The 24,946-nt window shown below is 30.1% G+C and overlaps 2 protein-coding genes across 3 annotated transcripts; one reads left to right on the forward strand and one right to left on the reverse strand.

The window, feature by feature from the left end:
* Window positions 1-2,346: 2,346 nt before the first annotated feature.
* fln (flightin) lies at window positions 2,347-4,836 on the forward strand. Of its 2 annotated transcripts, none has more exons than XM_089221312.1 (4): window positions 2,347-2,486; window positions 2,592-2,776; window positions 3,332-3,675; window positions 4,624-4,836. In XM_089221312.1, exons 2-4 carry the CDS (start codon window positions 2,612-2,614, stop codon window positions 4,712-4,714), a joined length of 600 nt encoding a protein of 199 aa, XP_089077438.1. In that variant the 5' UTR covers window positions 2,347-2,486; window positions 2,592-2,611; the 3' UTR covers window positions 4,715-4,836. The 2 variants fall into 2 exon arrangements, with proteins under 2 accessions (XP_089077438.1, XP_089077439.1); XM_089221313.1 differs by having other exon boundaries at window positions 2,408-2,486; window positions 2,556-2,776.
* A 1,108-nt stretch (window positions 4,837-5,944) lies between these two features.
* LOC107173407 (uncharacterized) lies at window positions 5,945-24,251 on the reverse strand. Its single transcript, XM_015523935.2, has 3 exons — window positions 24,081-24,251; window positions 11,986-12,306; window positions 5,945-7,308 (listed from the first exon to the last, which is right to left on the reverse strand). Exons 2-3 carry the CDS (start codon window positions 12,286-12,288, stop codon window positions 6,778-6,780), a joined length of 834 nt encoding a protein of 277 aa, XP_015379421.2. The 5' UTR covers window positions 12,289-12,306; window positions 24,081-24,251; the 3' UTR covers window positions 5,945-6,777.
* Between the last annotated feature and the right edge of the window lie 695 nt (window positions 24,252-24,946).

Consider the following 24,946-nt stretch of genomic DNA (forward strand, 5'->3'; position numbering starts at 1 on the left):
TTTAAAGTTACATCAAAAACCAAAATCGATTTTGTCGAAAAATGAGTGTGCGTAAAATTTCCCGTTTTTCCCTTAATTTTTAGTTTGTTTTTCTTAATTATTTAGAAAAGTATTAAGAATTCTTCACTTTTGACCCCCCAAAGTACCAACTATATTCACTTTCTGATCGAAGGAAGTACTGAAGTCAAAAATTGAAGCACTTTTACTGCCCCAAAACGTGATGACAGACACACAAAAAAAAAATAAATAAATAAAAACACATCATGGTAAAATCAATACATTTATCGCTCCGCTCAGAATCTAAAATGTATTCTAAAAATGTAGCGCAAGTGTCTATGAATTATATTTAAAAGAAATTTTTTAAAAATATTGATTAGAACAAAAGTTATTTCATATGTCAGAATGTCAGATCTCTGTGGGACAACCTGTATTATATTGAAGTAATTATTTGCATGAATGCTCTACGCAGGGCCCCTCGATAGTCCAGTCCCTATATGGGTCGCCAATTGTTGGGCCCAGCATGCCAGTTATTAATTTATTTTGTAAATAGTTAAATATTTCTAAAATGTCTAAAAGAAACATCGAAATATGCATTAAAATATAAAATATCCAATTATAATTGTAAAATAAGCACTTAAAATAAAAAAAATATGATAACTGGATAAATATCAAATATACGCACTTACAGAGTTTTACTTTTTTTTTTTTTTAATTTAATTGTGTCAATAGGTACACCAAGTATTTTTACAATATCATAAATTTACAATTACGATTATGTGTTTACATACGATTTACAAGTTTTAACTAATTTTTGGTTAAATTATATGTCCAGATCTGTGTCTGAATCTGAAGTGTCTTCTTTGGGTTTAAGTAGTATATCCTATGGTAGCCGTTTTATTTTTTAAATCGTTCTGCCATTAAACAAAATATATTACACTCATTTAGCATATCATACAATCAAGTATCTACCAAAATAAATATGCAAATGCTATAAATCCGTGCTCTATTACTATTATGTTGAAAAAAATAGCTCGAATCATTTTCTGAAACATCTTATTTTTATTGGTCAATTTTTTATTGTTAACACAATTTTTAAATCAATTTCAATTATTTGGGTTTTGGTCTACAATAAATACCCCGACAAACTATCAATATAAGTAACTATATTTAAATTGTATTGATACCTAACATTAATCATATATGATATTATTATTTAATATAATAATATCTCAAACTCAAACAAATGTATATAAATATGATACTATGCAAAATGCAAAATGCATGAAAAAAGTATTCCCATTGTCTGTTTTTCTCTAAGCTTCCATTACCTACTCCCTGACTCCGTAGATTAACCTATTAATTATTATACTTAATAAAATAGTTAACATTTTTTTCATTAAATGAGAAAAGTTGACTTAAATATACATTTTATTAACAGTTATTTCAAAATTTTTCATTAATAATAAATATTGCATTTGCAATTAAAAACAAAAACATAGAATTTTTAAATCTGAATCATTTAAATATTTTGAAAACAAAGGTTTAATGCAAAATTTTAACTAGTATCTAAATGAATCTAAAACATAATAGTTTCATGTTTTCCAATTTATTGTTTTCGACACCTTATTTTTAAAACAATTTTAGATAAGATTGACTAACGGGGCCAACTTTTTTTGTCAGTATGGCAATGAATAAATAAAGGGGTCAAGAACATTTTGTTTGGCCAATTGTAAAGGAAATTATGTATTAATAAAATATAATTATTTATTGATGAGTATTTAAATAATACGTAATCTTATACATATTACAGAAATTCCCCATGTTGAGTTTATTCGTTGTATTTTGACATCCCAAGAGTTACCCAAACTATGAATATTAATTTTTCATTCAATTTGTATATTTTTTTTTTTATTTATTAAACCGATTACATATTATATTATTTGCATTTAATATTAGGTATACATTCTACACCTGCATAGGATCTCTTTTCAACATTTGGCATACAATCCTCTATAGGCTATATGTCTATGTATAAACGATGGTATAATAACATTTTTCAACCAATATATAATGATTTAAAATTTAAAAAAAACAATTCCAATGAAACAAAAACCGTTATAGGTTTCTTCATCACAAAATATTGGCATTGTTCACCATTGACAATGACAATTAGGACACAATGAGATATCTAAAAAGTGTATCGGCGCCAAGAAAGACACACATCTGATCAGAATTCTCATTGGTTCCAAATATTGCGATCGGAGATACGAAAGCTACGTACACTATTTGCATACAGTTACCATACTCTCGGACGTATTTGGGGGGCGCTTTACGCAGGAATTCAATTGCATATTTTGCGATCCCTGAAATATTGGGCATGAGCCATACTCATGGCCACAAGTGAATTATAAGTTGTATGGGCCAAAGGGGTGATCGATTCATTTAAGCTTTCAGTCGGTACTTTATTAGATTGGAATTCAGTTAAGGTTCGTGTATATACTTTATATATTTAATTTCAAACTATAGTATTTATTTTATTTTTTGTTCTCTTTTAGTCTTTATAGAAGCTTACGATTTTTATTATCTTTTAGTAAAATTACACACATCTAACATGGCCGATCCTGATGCACCTGCCTGGATGCTCGATGATGACGTCCCAGATTTTTCTGTTGATGTTGGTGATAATGAAGAAGTTGTCGAAGAAGATACTCAGCCTGCCAAACCAGTTGAAGCACCTAAACCGCCAGCCGAATGGAGGAAAACTTATAAGCTCGCTGTAAGTATTCAACATAATTATTTTCACGTGAATTGAAATGTCGAGTAAATACAAGTCACGTAACGATTTGCCAAAGTATAAATTAAAAATAGTATTAATAGTATTAATGTTTGAAATTATATTTCATCGTATCGTATCATTATTATCATCTATACAATTATAATTACATCTTGGACATAATAGGTACTCATGTTTAGAACAATTGAATTTGTTTATTACCTATAATACTGTTATAATAATTTTTGAATTTTTTACAATTTGCACACACCAAAGTACTATAGCCACTGTGTGTATTTATTGACATAATATTGTGAATACGACTAATACGAGCGTGTACAATATTATATATTGTATTATATTTTCATGACAAAATCGAATGTCTCTTACATGTGTATTATTATTATTATATTATCCATGATCCTTATAAACTAGCTAGTAGTAGGTACCTTTACGCAATTAATACATAATTACACCTGACGTACCTACCTATATGACGCTATATATATATATAATATCGATACTGATCGCGGTGTTTATAATATCATGATCGAGCAGATCGAGGAAAAGGACAGGCGCAAGATTTTCAGACACTGGGCCCGACCGACCAGGTTGCAGTACAAAATCTTGTACGACTACCAGCATAATTACTACGATGACTACATAACGTACATGGACAGACGGCAGAGAGGACTGTACGACCCGGTCCCTGTGCCCCAGACGTGGGAGGAACGTGTGCTCAGGACGTGCACCAAAGACGGCCGCCGTCTGTCATCTTCCGATTTCCCGCTGGTCAAGTCTAAGCTCAACGATTACATGGTAATACCGTCCGTCTGCCGGGCAGATCACGACAAGCATTACTACTACAGGCAGTACTACGACCAGCTCATCGGTACACCATGGTAAGTCGCGGTTATAATATGATGACACCTAATTTAATATTGTGTATGTATAGGTAAGAGGTAATTTTTCCTACTTGGGTACATAGGCGTAGATTAACCTAACCTACTACTTGGTATAGTCTATACTCTATAATACTCTATGACATTTATGTACAAAAATAACGTATTATTATTAACTATTATTGCTATTATTATAGTATTGTATAAACACTATAAACTACCCATAAGGCGATGCTGGCGATGTGAAATTACTTTATCAGCATTCCGAAATTTACCTTTATAGATGCTACCTTTTTTTGATCGGACATTATAAATGTCGTCAATTTATCCATACTTTTCAGTTATCGAATTAGGTACCTATTTATTTATACCTTATTCATAGTCAGAGGTTAAAGTGGGAAAAAATTCCAGAGGGGACTAATGTTTCAAAAAAGTTTTAAGCGTTCCATATATAATTTCATGTATAATGTCTAATGTATAAAATCCTAATTTGTTAAAGGGGACGCTTTTTAACCGCCGACAGAGGTAAAGGGACTGAGTCCTCCTGCGTCCCCCCCCACTTTAACCCCTGTTCATAGTTCATACACAATTTCGCAAACTCGAGGTTTTTCTTATTTTAATATTATTATATATTATATATTTTATTGTACCAGTCATTATTATAGTCTAACACTTTTATCCAGCAAACCAGAGAAAAATTGTACACATAGGTACTAACCTACTATATCCTATATACATAAATTGGAATTTATTTTTAAGTTTCGATCGAAAATCATCAAGATAAACAGACCAACTATATTGTTCTAAGTGTATTATACATTTCATTTTATACATCATAGAATTTCACGGAAATCCAAACAATTATCTGTTTATTCAAATTTTTGCTTATACCTATTTAGATTTGTTTTTTATTGAGATATAATTGATGAGTTTATTTTCATATTTCAGGGTTACGTTGTCAACATTAGGACGTCATCCTAATATGTTGGATGTACCACGGCCAACCATTAAAGACCGACTACATGCTCAAAACAACTAAATTTATCATTTTGAAAACTGCAGACAAATATTAGACTTAAACAAACTCTGCTGTACAATATACATACTAATATACTGTGTAATAATAGAATCACCAACCAATAAAACTGAATTTCTACATCATTTTTATTTTATAAATTATAAATATATAATCATGCACTTTTCACTACATATAATTTTGATCAACGAAGTCTTCAATTTCATATTTATCATTAATATGAAGAACATTATAAATTATGTACTAATGTATAATGTGAAATTGAAAAGTGTGTTATATGTTATACCTGTAATAACTATTAACTGTGTTTTTACATTTCTTAAATTCATTTTTGATTAATTGGTTGATATAAATATATATATTATATATATTAATACATTTTTACGTTTTGCGCAAATGTATAAAATAAATGTTTGTGGCTTGGTGGTGTCTGGCTTTAGTCACAACACGTATCTGAGAGCCAGTAGTTTCCGGATGGGTAACCACCCGGATTTTTAGTGGCAAATTCTTACCACACATACACGTGTTTATAGACTTTGAACCAACCATATCAACCATAGTTTGTGGGCTCAAAAAAAATAAAAATAAAAATAAAAATAAAAATAAATAAATAAATATTGCTATCACCATAATATTGCCATAATTTTTATAAACATAGATTAATTACCAACATACTATATTATTAATAGCTGGTAAACTAAACATTATCCATAGATTTTGGATAATGATCCATAGATAATGTTTTCAAGCTTGATATTATTATTTATTTTATTTTAGTCATGACTCAGTTGACTCTGTAGGTACCTTAAGAAAAATAGAAATCCACTACGTACTTAATATTTATGTATGCATGGATTAAATACACCTTGGAGGGCGTGGAAGCAAACCACCCTCCACGAAAACGCTTAATATAGTGTTTAGTATGAAAAAATAAATAAATAATAACCTCTGGAGTACAGCTGTGTTGGCTGTACGAATAGTGCTAAAATGACGAATCGTTATGACTTAAACTTAACAATTGTTAAAAATATATAAATAGTAACTGCTGAGTGCTGATTGACTGTCCATATAAGATATAAAGGCAAAACTCCCGTCAATAGCCATTCATCAAATTTACTCATTATACTATAATTGTACCTATAATATTTGTGTAAATTGTAAATTATTTTTTAATAAAATAAGAAAAGTCGTAACTGTAAAATAACGTTGCCTAATATGCAATTCAATAAACACTTCTCAACTATATTCAATATATTTCGACTATTCAACACAACTCACAATAATTTTTAATTCGTGACATTAGGTGTTAGTCACAGCTCACAACATTTATAAAGTAGTTTAAACTTATTTAATGAAAACAATATAATCGGAAAACCGAAAAATATAATGGGTATATATTATAGTATTTACACTCATAATATTATTTGTGATTTGAACGTATATTATTATATCCTATATATATATATTTATTCGAACAATATATTAAGTACTAAGTAGGTATATTCAATCGGTAAAGGTAATACATTCCTATAAACGGTTGTTCGTAAAATGGTAAAATGTATAATGACACAAAAATGCAACAAAAAAAAATAAATATATATCGAACAACATTTGAACTCAAATCTATAAAACGCAATTATAATTGAGGAATTTGATTAAAGTTCGTTCTATTCTGCTTAAATATCCACTAATCTGAGTATCTGACCAATAAAAACGTTATGTTCTAAAACTTTACGAAAAAAAAATCCAAATAAAATGTATCACACTATTAGTTAAAATTTGTAATGCTAAATTAGACTTTATCGTGGAGGAGAAAAAATTGTAAGACAAAAAGAGAGAAAGAAAGAGAATCTGGGTAAGATAAAAAGAGAGGAGTGGAGAGAAAGAAGAGGTAAAGAGAATAGATAGAGGGAAAAAGAAACAACAGTTGTATAATGATTAGAGGTGACATGACGGTGAGCGATCACGACGTCTGATTTGCTTTGATCATCTTTCTTATACCTCTTTCTCTCTCTTAATATATCATTAAATTTATAACAATAATAAATTAAATACGTTAAATTCCATTAAAATGTCACTTTTTTCGATGACTTCTTTTTGAAAGAGCTAACTGATTCTGTGAGCGCTTCGTTGTCAGCGAAGAGCGCCTTCAGATTGGCCGAGCGCTTTTGGCGGGCAGCGTCCCGTTCTACGATGCCGTCCAGCTCGTTTTGTATGTCTAACAGGCGGGCCTTGGACTTGCGCGCCCTGGCCTCGGCCGCCAGCTGGCCGGCCGACTGTTCGTCAGCCGCCTCCTGTAGATGCGCTTTTAACGCGGCTGACCGCCGGTTGTTGGCATGCAGTTCGGCCGTGGCCACCACGTCCTCCGCGTCCTGGAAGAAAGACTTCGTCCTCTTCTTGTAGATCTCGTCCTCCAGAGCCTCCTGCGACCTGCTGTTCAGCCCAACCGTGTCCAACAACTTCTCCGTGTAGTTGAGCCGCGCCAACGGCTTGCCGTCTGACGCGAACCCGTTGAACGCCGACTCGAAGTCCTTTTCCAGTGACGCCGTCCGGGCAGCTGCCACCTTGGCGGCACGAGCCCGGCGCATTGCGGCCACCTGAAACACAGCAACCGACACACATTCGTTATTAAAATGGCATTAAATCATATGATAAACAAACGAAAATAACGTCATCACTCATCGATAAACTCAATGCATAGATACCGCGGTATTATGTAGTTTCATCAGTCGAATTTTAAAATCGTTCGAATTTACAATACAATTGTAACTGAATAGCTTGGGAGTAATATTCAAGTTTAAATGAAGTGGTATATTTGGGATAATTTTTCAGGGGAGAGGGGGAGGCTAAATACAAATATTACTCACTATTACAATATAAGGCAATTCAAATGCAATAGTTTACTTTTATTTTTTATTTAGTTATGGTTTGTGGAACTGCTTCAAACTAATAATAATTTTGAATTAATAATGCTCATAATAACGAAATTTAATTTATGATTACAGCTTCCGCAAAACAGTAAAAAAAAAAGTCTTGGGAAGAATGCTCCTGTTTCCTCCCTTTTAAATATACCACTGGTTTTAAAGAGTTTTTACTATTTTTAAATAGTGCTTAGGTACCTAAAATATTACTCATATTGCAAATTTTGTTACGTATGTGATACGTTTGAATAATACGAAAATATATTGTGTACAGTGTCATTAGTGCCAATTTAAGCACTTAATTTTAATAATATAAGTTTAGTGAGAAAAAATGTCCACCTTTTTATAGCTAAATTATAATGTAAGGAGTTTTTCTATTTTGAGGATAAACTTACAAGTTGAACAACTAAGTCTGTCCAAGTGTGTGTGTGTGTTTTATTAATTATGATTAATCAGTTAATTTAACCCCATTTACCACCAAATCACAGAAGGAGCAATCATTATTTTGTCACATAAAATATAACTTTGTGCTGTATTTATTCATTTAAACCCGAGGCATTTAGTTCATTCAATAAGTACCTATATAAATTTAGATAGAAAAGATTATTTTAGATTGTATAAAAAAATGCAGCTTATGATGATTTGTTCAACTCCAGAAAAAGTAATAAGTATACAAGATCTCGAGAGCGCTCCGAACATCTGGAGCAAGATATTTACGTAAACATCCAAAAAGTAGTAAAACAAACATAATAATAGTTGATAATTTTTACGGAATTATTTTTAAAAAATACTTGTTATTAATGTTTATTTTTCATAAAATATATTATTGTGACCTAGTCATTAATGTTATCAAAAAACTAATTTATGCTCATACAAACTTAATGGATTTTACATATAAGTACCCTATAAAATTAATGTATCTATATATAATATATATATATATATATATATATATTAGATTGATATGATTTAATAATATATAGTAAGAATCTTATTATTTTAATCGTTATTTATAAACTTATACAGTTATACCTAATACCAAATAATTACCTATTAAAATAATATAGAAAATAATATTTTTATAGGTGTCCGGTGTCCATAATCTAACACTTAATTATAGCAGGTCAATATACATATATATATATGTATATATATATATATATATATATATATATATATATATATATATATATATATATATATAACATTTACGGTACACATTATTAAGTATATACAGGTAGGTATATTTCTAAAATTTTTTTTTTTTAATTATCCCGCGGCAACTAAGGCCATTGGGAAGGGGGTAGTACTGTAGGTTCTTATGGAACTGTTGGTTGGTTTTACACGTGGGTGAGAGTTTTTGGCAGAATTTCTATTGAGGCACCCGTAGGTTTCTGCCATGTCCCGGAGTGGGGGATGGCGGCACTTGTTCTCCGGACACCGTAACTTGCCCGGAGAAAAATGCCGCCCGATGGTCGAGGAATTTCTAAAATTGTATTCATAAAACAATGTAAACCATTCATCATTGATTATTTTTATTCCCATTTAAATGTTAGAAAAAATACAATGCCAAAAATAGATTTTAAAAATACGAATCAGATTTTCATACACTTTGACATCCTTTTATTTTGGAAAAGTCCAAGGTGTTAATTATAAATTTAGCTGTATGGACGTATGGTTACATAATATGTAATAATATATCATATTATGAGATATGTAGTATATCATAGTTAGATCATATTAGATAATATGTAGTATATCATAGTTAGATTATACGTTTTTACTATCAGTCAATTATTTTCTTATAAGTTATAACCAAAGGTTTGCTTAACCGTTTTCAGAGTTTTTTATTTTTATTTTTGATTGATATTTAAGATTAAGATTTTATCGTAAGTAGCTTAGGTTTAAGATAACGACGTATATGGATATGGATACCAATTGACACAATTCATACCGACAATTTACCAGCAGGCCTATCATAACATCGTATGATATACTGCATCCGTGCATCATAACTGTTATTTTCTTAACGTTTTTAGCGACCTATTTACTAATTATTATAAATTTTACATTCAAAAAAATCAAAGGTGTTTGCTCCTCCCCCGAGAGGGTAGCGATCATCGTGTTGTATTATAGAGTACAAAAACTGACGTCTATTATATTATTATACTAATACTAGGTATATTACATGACAGTACATTGAGCTGCACTGAGTAATTGCCATACTGATACTGTCACTGTAACTAATACCAGTTTTTCATAACTATACTATCGAAAATAGAACTATGTACTTAATATAATATACTTTTTATACATAAGATTAAAATAATGAAATAACAATAAATTATATGTAAAAGTTTACTATTGTCCCCACATGGAGAAGGCTGTTGGACCTGGAATACAGTGGCCCTGCTACTTAGAAGGGAATCGTTGAAATGAATTTATGATTTTTGAAATTGTGAAATTGTGATAGGAATAATTTTATATCAAATAATAATTTACGGAGACCACAAAAATATTTAGCTTATAATCCCAACATTTTTAATTTTTATAAAATAAAAATTTGGATTAAGGAATTTGGTAGATCATTATACAGCTTATGCTAAAAGAGGTACCTACTACCTACGCACAACTGGGAATTGTATGACGATCTAAAAAAAAACCAATTCCAGTTAAGGAAAACAGCATATAATATTATGTGAATTTTTAATTTATACTATATAAATTAAAAAAAATTTTAAACGATGTAAGTACACATATTTTAATATGTAAATATTTTATTACTTAAAGGTACATGTGTAAGTACATTTTATTTTAATCCAATTTAAATATACAATATAATATATTTACAATTATTGTGTTAAGTTATTTTATTATTAAAAATGAAAACTGTTTGAAAATTATTGTTTTTCTTAAATGTTCTGATTTTAAAACAATTTCATAATTGGTATTTTTGAATTAAAAAATGTTAAAGTTTATTTTATAACAAACATTTTGACGTTAGTATATTATGAAATGAGTGTTGGGAATGAATGCCATCAATCACTATTCACTAAATTAATTAGAAAATTAGAGCTTGGTTGTTAGATAAATTTGTAAAACTCATAACATTTCATAACCAGTTTAAAAAAATGTATGGTAATCACTAATAATCTTCTTTTAAGTGTGGAAAAGTATTCATGATTACAATAAATAATTAAACGTGACATTGACTTAACGAATATGATACGATATACTATATAGAGTATCATAATCAATATAAAATATTAAGAATTCACTTTTGCACCTTATGTCGTTACTCGTTAACGTATTATAACAATGATATAGGTAATAAAGGGGATTTGCATGATGTCAGGGGCTTGGATGTAAATAGGTTATGTAAATTCACTCTAATTAAAAACATACCTAGTAATATAGTACATTTATATAGACTGATTTCATGAATTATTTATTGTTGTTCTTAATATACAATGATTAAATAATATTATTTTAGGCAGCTTTTTTGTGAGGTTTTGTTGATAACCACGATATTTTGCAGTATAAAGGGGTGGCAAAATAGGTAAAAGGAGGCATAGCACCTTGTACTTGGGGCTTTGGGCGTACGGCTTCGAAATAGATCACTCAAATTCACGCTAATTATTAGGGTGGAAAAAACCCTTAACACTTAAAAGCTGTTTGAGGGGGGCTGTAGAAATATTTCTATAACCCCCTACCCTATTTTTACTTTTGAAGTTGATCTGGTGCCAAGCAAATTTTAAAATTAGTCATGCCAATTCAAGCTAACTGTACGCTAAATATTAAACCAAAATTTTTTTTGAAAATTGAAATGGGGGGGGGGCTTGTGAACGTACGTTCAAAACTAGAAAAAATATTAAAATCAAAAAATTAGTGAAAAATAAATTTTGAAACGTCAATAATTTCTGAAAAATAAACTCTACAAAATGGCTATAGTCAATTTTTTTGTAAATAATTAAATAAAAAAATATATTTTTAAATTTTTACCTAAACATTTAAATTAAATTTAAAAATAATATAATTTTAGGTCTTATCCCTTTGAGTCTTATGAAAAAACCAGAATTTTGATATCTCCATTATTTCGTGAGATATCACAATGGGTAAATTCACAATGCGTTCTGCATGTATGTTGTACCTACCAAACATTAAAGACCAGCTAAATTTACTTGTCGAATACATTTTATAATTCTCCTGAACGGCTACTGCACTGCCTCTTAAGTTAACATGTGCCCCATATACTTAACAAGTATTTGATACCAATTTAATACAGAGCAAAATCGTACTTAATTTATAGCGATCTATGCATAATATATCATAAATGTTATCGGAAGCATTTACCTCTTGTTCGAATTCGTCATCGGGTAACGACAATCTGGAGTCGGATCCGCTGCGCCGGGACCGTGCCGGTGACGAAGATCTATACTCGTCAAAAGCTGACGAACCGGAAGTTCCAAACAGGCTTTTCGGACTGGAGTCGAAGAATCCGGTCGCGGGCTTGGCTGCGGCTGGGGCGGCCGAAGAACCGTAGTACTTGCGGTCCAGGTGGTCCATCATTGGCTTATAATAACCCTCGCCGATGTTGTAGTTGCAGTCGTACACCCGGGTCCGGGGACGGCTCAAGAGTGTCCGTTTTTCTGACATGCTGCTGTTTAAGTATTACTGCGCAAATAAATAATTAAAAATAATATATAATATTATGTATGTAGTATATCGAGAATTTATTAAATATAATAATAATATTAATAATATAAAACGAGTTATTTTTTTTAACAAATGATTGTTACTATAAACAAAATAAAAATACATTTTTAAAAATATTATTAAATATGCATTTATATTTGGAAATTTACTAGCTGAAGGCTGAACCCGTGCGCTTCGTAGCCCTTCAAAAATCCTACCTCTTATATGGTTCAAAATAAATAAATATAAATTAAATTCCTTTCATGTAATGATGCTAGCAAGTATAAAAATATACATATAATTAGATAGATAACGGTTAAAATATATTAAGTAATCATCTTACAACGACATTCAATTTAGTTATATCACTGTGTAATTTTTTTCGTTTTATTAGTCTGAAAGTTCAAATATCCAGTTTAATGATATTTAAGCCTATCATTTTTTAACTTAGCCTATCTTCTGGCGTTAGGTCTATAGCCTCTCGGATCCGGACATTTCGGCGTGGCCATTTCGGCGTACGGCCGTTTCGGCGTGGGTCTATTTCGGGGTATAGTCATTTTTTTCATAAAATTATTTTAATCGCGTTTAGATAATATAATGTTAGCATTTATCTCACTTTCGTCGGTGCCGTATGAACTGTATATAATAATAATAATAATAATATATTATATATATATTATACTGTCACACATCATAACCTATATTACGGTATAAGCAATAAAGATATAGCGATATAGGTAGTTAACCTATACGATGTATCGATAGACGATAATTGAGTTATATAAGATAGTCAAGTAGTCAGTAGTTAGAAGTCACCATGGCACAAGCAATCAAACTTTTAATAAGTTTTTAAAAAGGAGAATACAAAGTGGTCGAAATACTTTCTTTTGCAGATAGAAACAGGCAAAAGTCCATAAAAAAAAATACATCGCGACGTTGATAAATGTATTTTAAAATTAGTCAGCGATTATGATAGTCGTAATATTATGAGTTTTTTAAGAGGAATAGCACATAATTTAAGTATGATGAGCTGAATATTGTTATTCATAATTATTATAGCATTCTCTTAAATATATACCTAATTATTATATACAGTTTTTATACAAAAATAATAATATAATTAATATAATTTTTATAGCATTCTCCTTATTTTAAATTATTTATATATTTATATTTTATGGTGACCTATCTAATTTCTTAAAATGGCCTTACGGCCATACGCCGAAACGGCCCTATGCCGAAACGTCCACGCCGAAATGTCCTAGACCGATAGCCTCTGTTCCAAGTTTTGTTGCAATCAGTCAAGCCGTTTAGGAATACATAAAGGACAGACAAACAGGCAGACAGAAATCCATATATATGTATAAGAAGATAATATTTATATTCAGATACTGAATAATCTAGGCATCTATAGCTTATACCTACATAACTATTATTATATTGACAAAAATATAGAAAAAATCTATCTTAAAATGTGCTCAACTTAATATTTACGCGAGAACAATCACAACAAACACGTTCAAGTTTTATGTAATTATACCATTTGTCATCAAACATTTTTAATTTTTGTTTAATAAATCAACAATTGGCAGTTACATTAAAATAATATAAAAATATCGATTGTATATATATATAAATAACGTAGTGGGAGTGGGCAAAAAAAGAATCATTATATAGTGGTGATACTATTTTAGCACAATATACTCAATAATTAGATAGATACATACTATTACTATACAGTATAAAAGATATACAATTAATGAAATATACAAGGTTATCATATATATCCCCTTCTTCATAAAATATTTGATGATAAAAACAAAAATGTCAACATAAAGGAGCCAATAACAGTTAAGTTTATATGGTACCTACGTAAAATTGTTATCTGTGATATCCCGTTTAGCAGCCATTTTTTATATGATGATAACAATCTAAGCCTATATGCAATAACCTATATATTTCAACGATCAACCATGACACTTACTGAAGCTTATTGCATATTTGCTACTCTATAAAAAAAAAAGTATGACCAATGGTAATTTACCATTCGTAAACAACGCGGCTTTAGGCTAAATTGAACGAAATTTCAAAATGGTAGTAATAAAGCTGTAAACTTATTAACTATTACTTTAGTTATTGTGTGTCTTCGTATTAAACATTAATATATTATAATAAATAGTCTCAAATCTCAATAAATTTTCTCAATAGCAATATATGTGATAAAATTATAAATTAAGAACATATCGGCTAAAATTGGTCAAATATGCCAAATAATATTGTTAATTAAGAATTAGTGCATTACATAAATCAAATTTATACAGAAGTAATTCCGAGTAAATATTAAACTGTATACAATGTATCTATGGGTTTTCGTATATAAGATAGTTATTTTGTGTTTATTTCATTAAAAAATGTGCTTAATTATTTTTTGAGTGATCATAATATAATGTTTACTGGTTGTATTTTTATGTTTTATATATTTTCATTAAATTAAATCTATGCGTTGTTAAACGAATTGGCCCATATTGACATATTTACAGCTATTTATTATACTATAATTTATAATGTTTTTAATTTGTTTAATTTTACTATTCAAAATGTTAGAAATAATGTATCATGCATATTAATTGTTTAGCAATGTTACGCAGTCTAAATAAAATCAATTGATATCAACAATATCGACTATGTGTTTTTTATCCTAGTTACTATGTTACTATGTATAATATACTACAATAGTGAAATGTAACAAATTAACTACAAATACCATGTCGAGTTTCAATAAAACGTAAAAGTTAAGTTCCGACTTTATATTTACAATAACATTTTTTTAACCCCTTTTTAAAATTAAGATTTTAATTTATTATTTTGTTTGATGAAATTCTCTATTTAATTTCACATTTAACTAAAAATTAACTACCGTTATATACTATAAAACATTTTAAACTCAAATATTAATGTTTTTTTGGCCTAAAAATAAAAATAAAAATAAATGTACAATCATAATGAGTATAAACAAACAGTCATACAGAAACAGAATTCTATCATATTAAATAAGAATTTATTTTTAAACATGAGTGGCTCAAAAGATATTTTCATATTATATAGAATTATGATATAAATTTGAGGATATTTTTCGAAACGTACGATTGTTTATTTTTAATGTTTGGCGTATAAATTATTGTAAACGAATAATAGAATTGTTGCTAGGTGTATGTATATGTATTACAATAGTAACCCTTTAATTATGTCTACATAATATAATAATATATTAATATTAATTTACATAGTAGCTATATACTTGGGTGGCAGTATAGTGTTAAACAGTTCCCACTCGTTCCCGGCATATAAAAGGAAAAAAAAGTAGCTATATACTTAAACATTTAAAATAATACAATGGGGTTTTGTTTTTAAAATTATTACTAAAAAATTAATTACGATATAATAAGTTTACTATTTACTTGTAGTATCTAATAGCTATCTATAAGTACAAAAAAAGGCGGGTAAGTCGTGGATGTCGCTCTACTGTACAGTAGGTTACAAGTGGGTTACTGTAATGGATGGAATTAAATTTGAATCCAATGATATTATATCATTGTATACGAAAAACGATTCTGAGCAAAGACGGTTTATCTGTCTAGATTTCTAGAATATATTATAGATTATTAAAAATTTTCAAATCTTAGATATAAAAGGAAATTTTTTTATGAATTTCTAGCATAAAATAATTTACGAATTTTCGCGATTTTTACGTATGTTGTCTAAAATTCAAACTTTGAATGCTTATAAAAAAAATTATGACTAAGCATTTCTTTTATTTTTCAACTGCTATTGTAAAAATATAATAGGAGCTCTGAATTAAATTTTCAAATCTTAGATATAAAAGGAAAATTTTTAATGAATTCCTAGCATAAGATAATTTATGAATTTTCGTGATTTTTACGTATGTTGTCTAAAATTTAAACTTTGAATGCTTGTAAAAAAAGTGGTGACTATGTATTTCTTTTATTTTTCAACTGCTATTATAAAAATTTGTTAGGAGTCTTGTATTAAATTTTCAAATTTTAGAATTAAAAAGAAAAACTTATATGAATTTCTATCTAAGATAATTTGAACATGCCGTAATTTTTACGTATTTAGTCAAAATTTGAACTTTAAATGCTTATAAAAAAAAAAATCGTGCCTATGTATTTTTAATATTTTTTAACTGCCATTGTTACAATGTGTAGAAGCCTTGTATTAAATTTTCAAGCTTTTCTACCGAATAAATAATTTTTTATCGATGTTTATAGAAAAAAAAATTTAAAAAGTTGAAAAATTAAAATGTCAGTAAACAGCTCAAAACAAATCTAAATATTTTGAAAATTTTATCAAATATAGAAAATGCCTATATAAACATTCATTTAAAATTTCAAGTATCTGCGGTAATTTGTTTTAGAGTTACACCAAAATAAAGAAATCGCTAAAAGTGAAAATCCAATGTTGTAAAAATTTAAATTTCAAATGCTCATGAAAATTTAATTTGAATTTCCGGTGGACTTTTAATTTGTGATAAAGATTGAAAAACTTTTAAAGAATCTTGTATTAAATTTTCAAATCTTAGATTTAAAAACAAAAGTTTTTATGAATTTCTAGCTTAAAATATTTTGTGATTTTTACGTATTTTGTCAAAATTCAAACTTTGAATGATTATAAAAAAAAATTGTGACTATGAATTTCTTTTATTTTTAAACTGCTATTGTAACAATATGTAAGAGCCTTGTATTAAATTTTCAAGCTTTTCTGCCTTACAAATAAATTTTTATCGATATTAATTTAAAAAAAAAACTAATAATGATCGAAAATTGCATATACCTATGGATAGTACAACATAAATCAAAATTTTTTGAAAATTTCATGGCGGATAGAATATACTTATATAAACAATCGGTGAAAATTTCATGTATCTATGGTCATTTGTTTTAAAGTTACATCAAAAACCAAAATCGATTTTGTCGAAAAATGAGTGTGCGTAAAATTTCCCGTTTTTCCCTTAATTTTTAGTTTGTTTTTCTTAATTATTTAGAAAAGTATTAAGAATTTTTTACTTGTGACTCCCCAAAGTACCAACTAGATTCACTTTCTGATCGAACGAGGTACTGAAGTCAAAAATCGAAGCATTTTTTCTGCCCCAAAACGTGATGACAGACACAAAAAAAAAACACACACATCATGGTAAAATCAATACATTAATCGATCCGCTCAGAATCTAAAATGTTATGCAGTGTGGAATAATTTATAATCTTGTGACATGGATATGAGAGACACAAAATATAAATTTAAACTAGACAAAACAGTTATATAAAATCCACTTAGAAAGGTGAATATAAATAGGATACATACGCCTTTTTTTAGGAGAAAATATACAATTTAAATCTTTACATCATACACATAATATGTATTACGTGAATTAAGAAAACAATAGAACACGATTCATATAATTTGAGAAAAGAATAGTCACCAACTGATGACGCTTTCAATTTGATTTAGATCTTGTGTATTTTTATTTTCAATATAATATATCTTTGCACCATTTACGTTTAAGTCACCTTGAGGAGCCCCTGGTCCTTATTTTGAAAAAAAAACTTTGATTCGACAAATTAATAAAAACTTATTAAAGATATTCAAATAATAATTAGTTTTAATAAGTTAAGTTAAGGTAGATGTACATAATTAAACAGGGTTCTTTTTTTCTTTTATACTATGAACTATCCAACAATGTTATTATTTGTTGTCATAATTTATTACATAATTATTATAATTATAATTTATAATACAGAATGACGTATTCCAAGCTATAACGCAATAAACCTATATACTTAATCATCTTTATTCTGTTTTTTTCTATATTTGCTCATGCAGTGTTCAAGGTCAATTGAACTTAATACTATAGTAAGTAGGTATTAACTACAAAAAAAAAATAATAATAATAAAAAATAGTAGGTAATAATATTGATAACATTGGGTTATTTTGAAGATGTTTCCTCTACAATTTTGTAATTTATTTTTATATGTATGAAGATTTAAATTATTAATAATTATTTGTAAACAAAAGATTATTTTTAAGGATTTATAGTTTTGATACCTAAGTACAAAAATTATGAATAATGTTTTGGCAATTTAAAATGTGAAAAAACATATATACGTATGTAAAAATTATCACTAGATCCTAACTCTATTAAAATCATAGATAATAAAGATATGGATAGACCATGACTAGGTATGTTAAATATATCTGAGGCCGCGTTCTCGGAGGGGGAGGCAATTGAAGCCCTTTTATCAATGATTTTATATTAATAGTTGAGACACGATAGAGATATACTTATTTTGCTTCAATTGTATATTTGTACTCCTGAATTACCATTGATAAGACCGTTATGTCCTAAAATATAATTTTATCTCGATTGAATACGGTAGCGTTTTCTATATTCACTCTATGTACTTACTATATAGTGAATAATATTATGCAAGTGCTATGGTTGAAATTGTCCTAAAACTAGTAGCACAACTTGAGTTTAAATCTAGGGAGTGTTACAATTGTAACAGTTATAAATCGTTTTCATAGCCGAGGAGGCTATATTACTGATTGATAATAAATAATTGATTATATTATTATTTATTATTAAGAGGACGTGATACCCGCATGTGTTGTCTCTGTTTTACAAGTGCATTATATGGTAAATTTTACGTTCAGCAGAACACGTGTAGCTCCGTTTGCTTAAAAATTAGAATGAATTGACCTCTTATGAAATTTAAAGGTATGATTGTTATCTAGTCAACCTCATATGCTTTTTAATATATTTAAATTTTAAAGGAAGTTATGAGTATTTTAAGATGCACAAAAAATTCACAATTTTAAAATACTCATAACTCGCTTTAAATTTGATGTAAAATAAAAAGCATATGAGGTTGTCTAGATAATAATCTTACCTTTAAATTTTATAAGAGATCAGTTCACTCTAATTTTTAAGTTAACGGAGCTACACGTGTTCTGCTGAGTGAAAAATGTACCATGTTACGCATTTGTAAGACGGAGACAACACATGCGGGTATCACGTCCTCTTAACAATCATAAACATGCGCAGGTATTCTTGGCAGGGGAGGCAATACCTTAGCTAAGGAGGTCCAGACTCCAATCCCCCCACCCGATTTTTCCCAATTGGTAGGTATAATATTATATTTTGGTGAAGCGGAAAATCTCGTAGGGAGGCAGCCGCCCCCCTGCCTCCTCCGTGCGCACGCTATGTTAACAATACCATTATTAGAAGAAAAACAATTAACACATTTCATTTTTCTATGATAATATTTTATTATATAAAAATGTTATGTGTTAAACATATTTTTCTATCGATAGTAGTAAAAATATTTTTTCGATATTTCGTCTAGAACAATTACAACATCTGAGTCTGGTAATGGTCTCCAAATTATATATTTATTAAATTATCTGGTTAGGTTATATGAACATAGTATAGCTAATTAACCTGGATGGGAAAGTCCATTAATAGGTATATATAATTTTTCCACAAAATGGTACGATTTTTAATCATAGTTCTGAATCAAAATTATTTATCTGTTCTCATATTTTTAAATGATCCAATGACATTATTAACAATAATTTCTGTCTTCTCTAACGTAGTCGTTTTTGATTGTAGTAGTGTAGTACTGTACTAATTATGTCTATAACTCCTAACATACTAATCTCTTAAAAAAAATTACTAAAATAACAAGTTTACATTTTGTAGTTTAGATTATAATCTTAGGATGCAAGATAAAAATTAATAATACCTAATGAAATCTTAAAAATAAAATAATTAATTTAAACTAAATAGATATTCGAAATTACAATTACATTTAACATGCGGTTGCTTAAGCACACCCTTGCATTCCCTTAGTTGTACCATTGCTCGACACCATCAAGATCAACATCCTCTGTTTTCCTAACAATTACAACTAAGGTTTTGCTGACTGCAGAGACATATGGATAATTTTGTATTCATATCAACATCCTCACTGATGAAATCGAAGATCTTACCCACATCTATTTCTGATTATTTAATGTCATTACGCTCTAATTATACAAATGTCTTTTTCAATATCTCTTACTATCATCCAAATCTCTTGAAACCAATTTTGATAATTATTCCCATACATCTGTCTAACTCTAATACTGTAATACAAACTATTAACGAATAACGATCCCACCTTTTTCCTCAAATTTACAAAATGTTTCCGACCTGTATTCAATTTGTATGTTCTCTTACCATAATACGTTTTAATTTGGACTTGTATTCGACATTCGTATATTTTTATTTTTATATTATTTTTGTATTATGTTCTATTTTTTTCCGTATAGATATAATGTTGTTAGTTTTCTCTGTTTTCTAATTTGGTATACATACTAGCATACTATCTCCTTACTGATCCTACTGGATACTACCTAGACTTAAGAGTACGTAACAGAGGTATTTATTGTCTCCGTCTTACCAGTGCGTAATATAGCAAATTTACGCTCAGCAGAACACTTGTAGCTCCTTTAGTTTAAAAATTACAGTGAATCGACCTATTATGAAACTTGATGGTAAAAACATTATCTGTGTATGTACGTTGGTTTTTTACGATAATTGAATTTTTAAGTGATGAGTTATGAGCATTTTTAATGTACTGTATATTATATGCTCATAACTCACTTAAAAATTGAATTATCGTAAAAAACCAACGTACATACACAGATAATGTTCTTACCATCAAGTTTCATAATAGGTCGATTCACTGTAATTTTTAAACTAAAGGAGCTACAAGTGTTTTGCTGAGCGTAAATTTGCTATATTACGCACTGGTAAGACGGAGACAACAAATACCACTGTTACGTACTCTTAACCTTAGTATTGTATCAATATTCCCGATAGTTTCTTTTTTTTTGGTCATTCGAAATGAGACATTTATTCTATTATAAGTTGCCTAGGGACAAACAAGGAAAATATTAGAAGAGTTATTAATGCCACCGTAGGCCTTGCGCTTACGTCGCCTGCGTTGTCAAACTGTTCCGAAAGTTGGTATGCTCAGACGCCGTCAGAACTCAGAATTTAGTTAATCAAACAATATACTTGTATACTGCGAAAATATATAAATAATATTATGATTTTCAACTCGGTATGTTTTGTCGTATAATAATTTGTATTTTGTATACATTCGTACAGATACGGCGTAATGCATCACATTGTTATTAATTTCCGTCCGAGCATTATAATATAGTGACCGAGTGACGACTAACGATATTAATATTTATTATTTAATATTATACAATATACTATATAAAACATTTGACGTAATAAATTATGTGTTCATTGGTAACAATTAATAGTCGTTAGACAATTCGAGTTATATATTTATACACCATCTGTGTAAATTATAGTCGCGTGTCCGACGTCCGACGTGGACCCTATAAATAAAACACAACAGTGCTAAATCAGTGACTCCAACACTATTACTATAGATTACTATAGGTGTAATGGCAACTAAATTTTAGTAGTACTCAATCTTTTTTTTTGCTTTTAATAATATGTAAGTACCTAATTGTATACGTTCGTAATTAATTTGATTATTATTTATCACCTATAGCATTTAATTTAAAATATTTACGTAACGAAATGGACTGATAACCAAATTGTCATTAAAAGCGGTTGGTTAGGTTAGGTAGGTGGGTAGAACTATACACATATACACTACACCAAAAGTGGTTAAATTGAGTGGCGCAAATGTCTGCATCACCAGAAAATCATAAAAATTTGTATGCCTATACAGTTTCTATTTTCCAAAGTCCACATTTGATAATTGAACAAATACATCTATAAAATTATTACTGTCGAACAAGGATGTTTACTAATAATATAATCACACCTGGGAAAATAGGAAAACAATTTTCCACCGGGAATTTCCGAAGTTGAAGAATTGGGGAAGGGGGGGGGGTTCAAATTGAAATATTTCTCTGCACCAAATTTACGCCAATATTGTAAATATAATATAAAACGCATGGAGTTATTGATGTACCTATATATTAGGTATATTATATTATTGTGTGTCCAGCGTCCGCGGAATCGAATAGTTTTGGTTCGAAAACGACGAGGCTGCGCGCAGCTGTGACTTGACCCGGAAAGTTTGCCAAATTCGCGCGCGAGTCCGAATTTATAACAGTCGACGGCGGCGGCGTGTACACGATTATCCGAAATGCTATTTATATACGCTGTGATAAAAAAAATTACATCCTCCACCCCGGTGCGCTGCTGGCCACCACTCCGCACTCGGATGATGTATTGTAGTGCATATTTTATACACGTCATATATTATTAAAATACTGCTGTAGTACGGGTGTGGTGTGAACAATATTAAATTTGCAAAACGATGGTCCACAGAGTACAAACACACACACTTATACCGCTGGACGCGTTTTTCTCTAGCCCCTCGAATCTCAAATAATTATTGTAAATGTGTATAAGTGTCGAAACACTACGCTTTATATCCACCAATAAGGCGTAAGCGACGTAATATATTGTGTGTGTGGGTACTGTGGATAGGTATTTTGCGCGTCCGTCGGAGATCAGCTGAGTGCATGACAAAATAATTATGACGATTTACCAAACGGTTGATGTGAGAAATGAGAAAATCGTCACGAACGAGATGTTGTGGTATGATGACGTACACGTTGTATGATTATTATTATATAATCTCCAATATGATTATACGCAGCGATGCTTTGAATGTAAGGTCAGGTGGGGTAACAGCAACGCCGTTTTGCAAAATCTCAGTTTAATGGAACATATTATATCTTACTGTATTCTTACTAGGAACATTGTTTTTTTTTCATATATTAATGAACGTATTAGGAATTCAAATTTGTATTCAAAGCAGTGTTTTGATAATTTTTTTGGTTGAAAAATAATTATTAAATGAAAAAAAAAAATGTTGCACTTTCCCTGCTACCGGGGTAAGAGCAAAATCGGTAATTTTTATAGAGTTGTATTCTAGCTAGCTGTTCCTTAGCCGGGGCAACTGCCATATAAACTAATGAAAATCTGTAAACAAATTCCGTTGAAAGAATTTAATTATTTTAATTTATCTTACAGTGTAGCCAATATAACACAACATTCGATTATTTCTTAACTCCGTAGTTTTCATGAAATAAACTTTAAAATTGAAATATTATATTTTTTATAACCGAATTAGGCACTAGCCCCGTTAGGCTCTTACCCCACCTGACCTTATATTAAGTTATCCAATTTTTACTTACATCATGATTATGGCAGGAGGAGGGGGGTGTTTGTCGAACATGTTTTAATGAGACTGCATTGTATACGATTTTAATAATTTTAAACATCACCCCGATGATAATCGCGCGTGGTCGGAATTCATTTTACGCAGGGTACCTAGTCAGTATTATAACGGTTATTACCATACATTGTATGACAAGCAAACCACCGGGGCCCGCGGGATGGGGTCGGTAGGCGGGTGTGTCTGTGTGTATGTCTTGCACCACTAAAGATACGTAATACTTTCGAACCGAACGGAACCGCGGCCGGCGGTCGTATAGACAATACTCAAAAACGTACAGCAGAAAAGAACGCGGTCGCCTCAATCAATACAGGCTACGATAGGTAATTATGGAATACATATATTATTATTATCAATATTATAAATAAGTTATGTACTGCAGTTGGACTCACCTCGTGACGAAATCGCGGGTCGTAATAATAAGCGTGCTGTGCGTATCGCGTGATGGTGGTTACCCAATATACCGACAAAAATATTTCACGGCGGATTTGATGGACGAAATGGCACTGAGTTGCGCGCGTATACGGACGAGGGTACCCTTACGCGTCCTTCGAGCCGCCGCGCCGCCCGTGCGGTATTGACGCGTTGCCAATTAATCGTACATGGTATATACCTACACGACTACCAAGCGCTGTGCACCTATATAATAATATAATACCACACGACAGGCCGGCCCAGCTTTGCAAAACAAACGCCGCCTCCACCTCCCGCTGCCCCCAGCGGCCCGGCTCAGATTTCGCGCGAACCACTGCGTACGCCGACCGATCCGCACTGCTGCAAGAGTATAATACCTATACCATACTATTATACTACAACCGACCAAGGAGACTAACCGTTATACCTATTTATTATTATTATTTACAAATCGCACTTTCGCCCCATTTTCCACCGCAGATTGAATGATATATTGTTTAGGTAAAAAATGTTCACTAAAATAATAAATAACCATCACGTTTAACAATAATCTAGGGGCGTAGCCAGTAGGCAGGCCCGGTAGGCCCGGGCCTACCCAGATTTTCTCTAGAAAAATACCAATAATATATTCAGACACTTATACACGTTTTTACAACAGTATAATATTATTATAACACTATATAATAATTTGTCTCATTGTCTGTATCAAGACGGTAACATTATTAAAATGTCATCGCACTAGTCGATAGACGATACGTAAAAATGATATTGAAAAATAGGTAATCGATAAAATCGTTGCTTACAAAATTCTCGAGATAAAGTTTTGTTGGAAATTTAGAATTTT

Source organism: Diuraphis noxia, unplaced genomic scaffold, assembly GCF_037042655.1.
Source record: "Diuraphis noxia isolate RWA-SAM2 unplaced genomic scaffold, SU_Dnox_SAM2 contig0002, whole genome shotgun sequence".
NCBI classification, from domain to species: domain Eukaryota; kingdom Metazoa; phylum Arthropoda; class Insecta; order Hemiptera; family Aphididae; genus Diuraphis; species Diuraphis noxia.

Bases quoted from the DNA above. Each gene is read 5' to 3' on its own strand.
- fln (XM_089221312.1), top strand. From the start codon at position 2,612: ATGGCCGATCCTGATGCACCTGCCTGGATGCTCGATGATGACGTCCCA. The intron at 2,777-3,331 runs GTAAGTATTCAA...ATGATCGAGCAG, and splicing joins GGAAAACTTATAAGCTCGCT to ATCGAGGAAAAGGACAGGCG. The intron at 3,676-4,623 runs GTAAGTCGCGGT...TTCATATTTCAG, and splicing joins CAGCTCATCGGTACACCATG to GGTTACGTTGTCAACATTAG.
- LOC107173407 (XM_015523935.2), bottom strand. From the start codon at position 12,288: ATGTCAGAAAAACGGACACTCTTGAGCCGTCCCCGGACCCGGGTGTAC. The intron at 7,309-11,985 runs GTAAATGCTTCC...GCTGTGTTTCAG, and splicing joins ATGACGAATTCGAACAAGAG to GTGGCCGCAATGCGCCGGGC.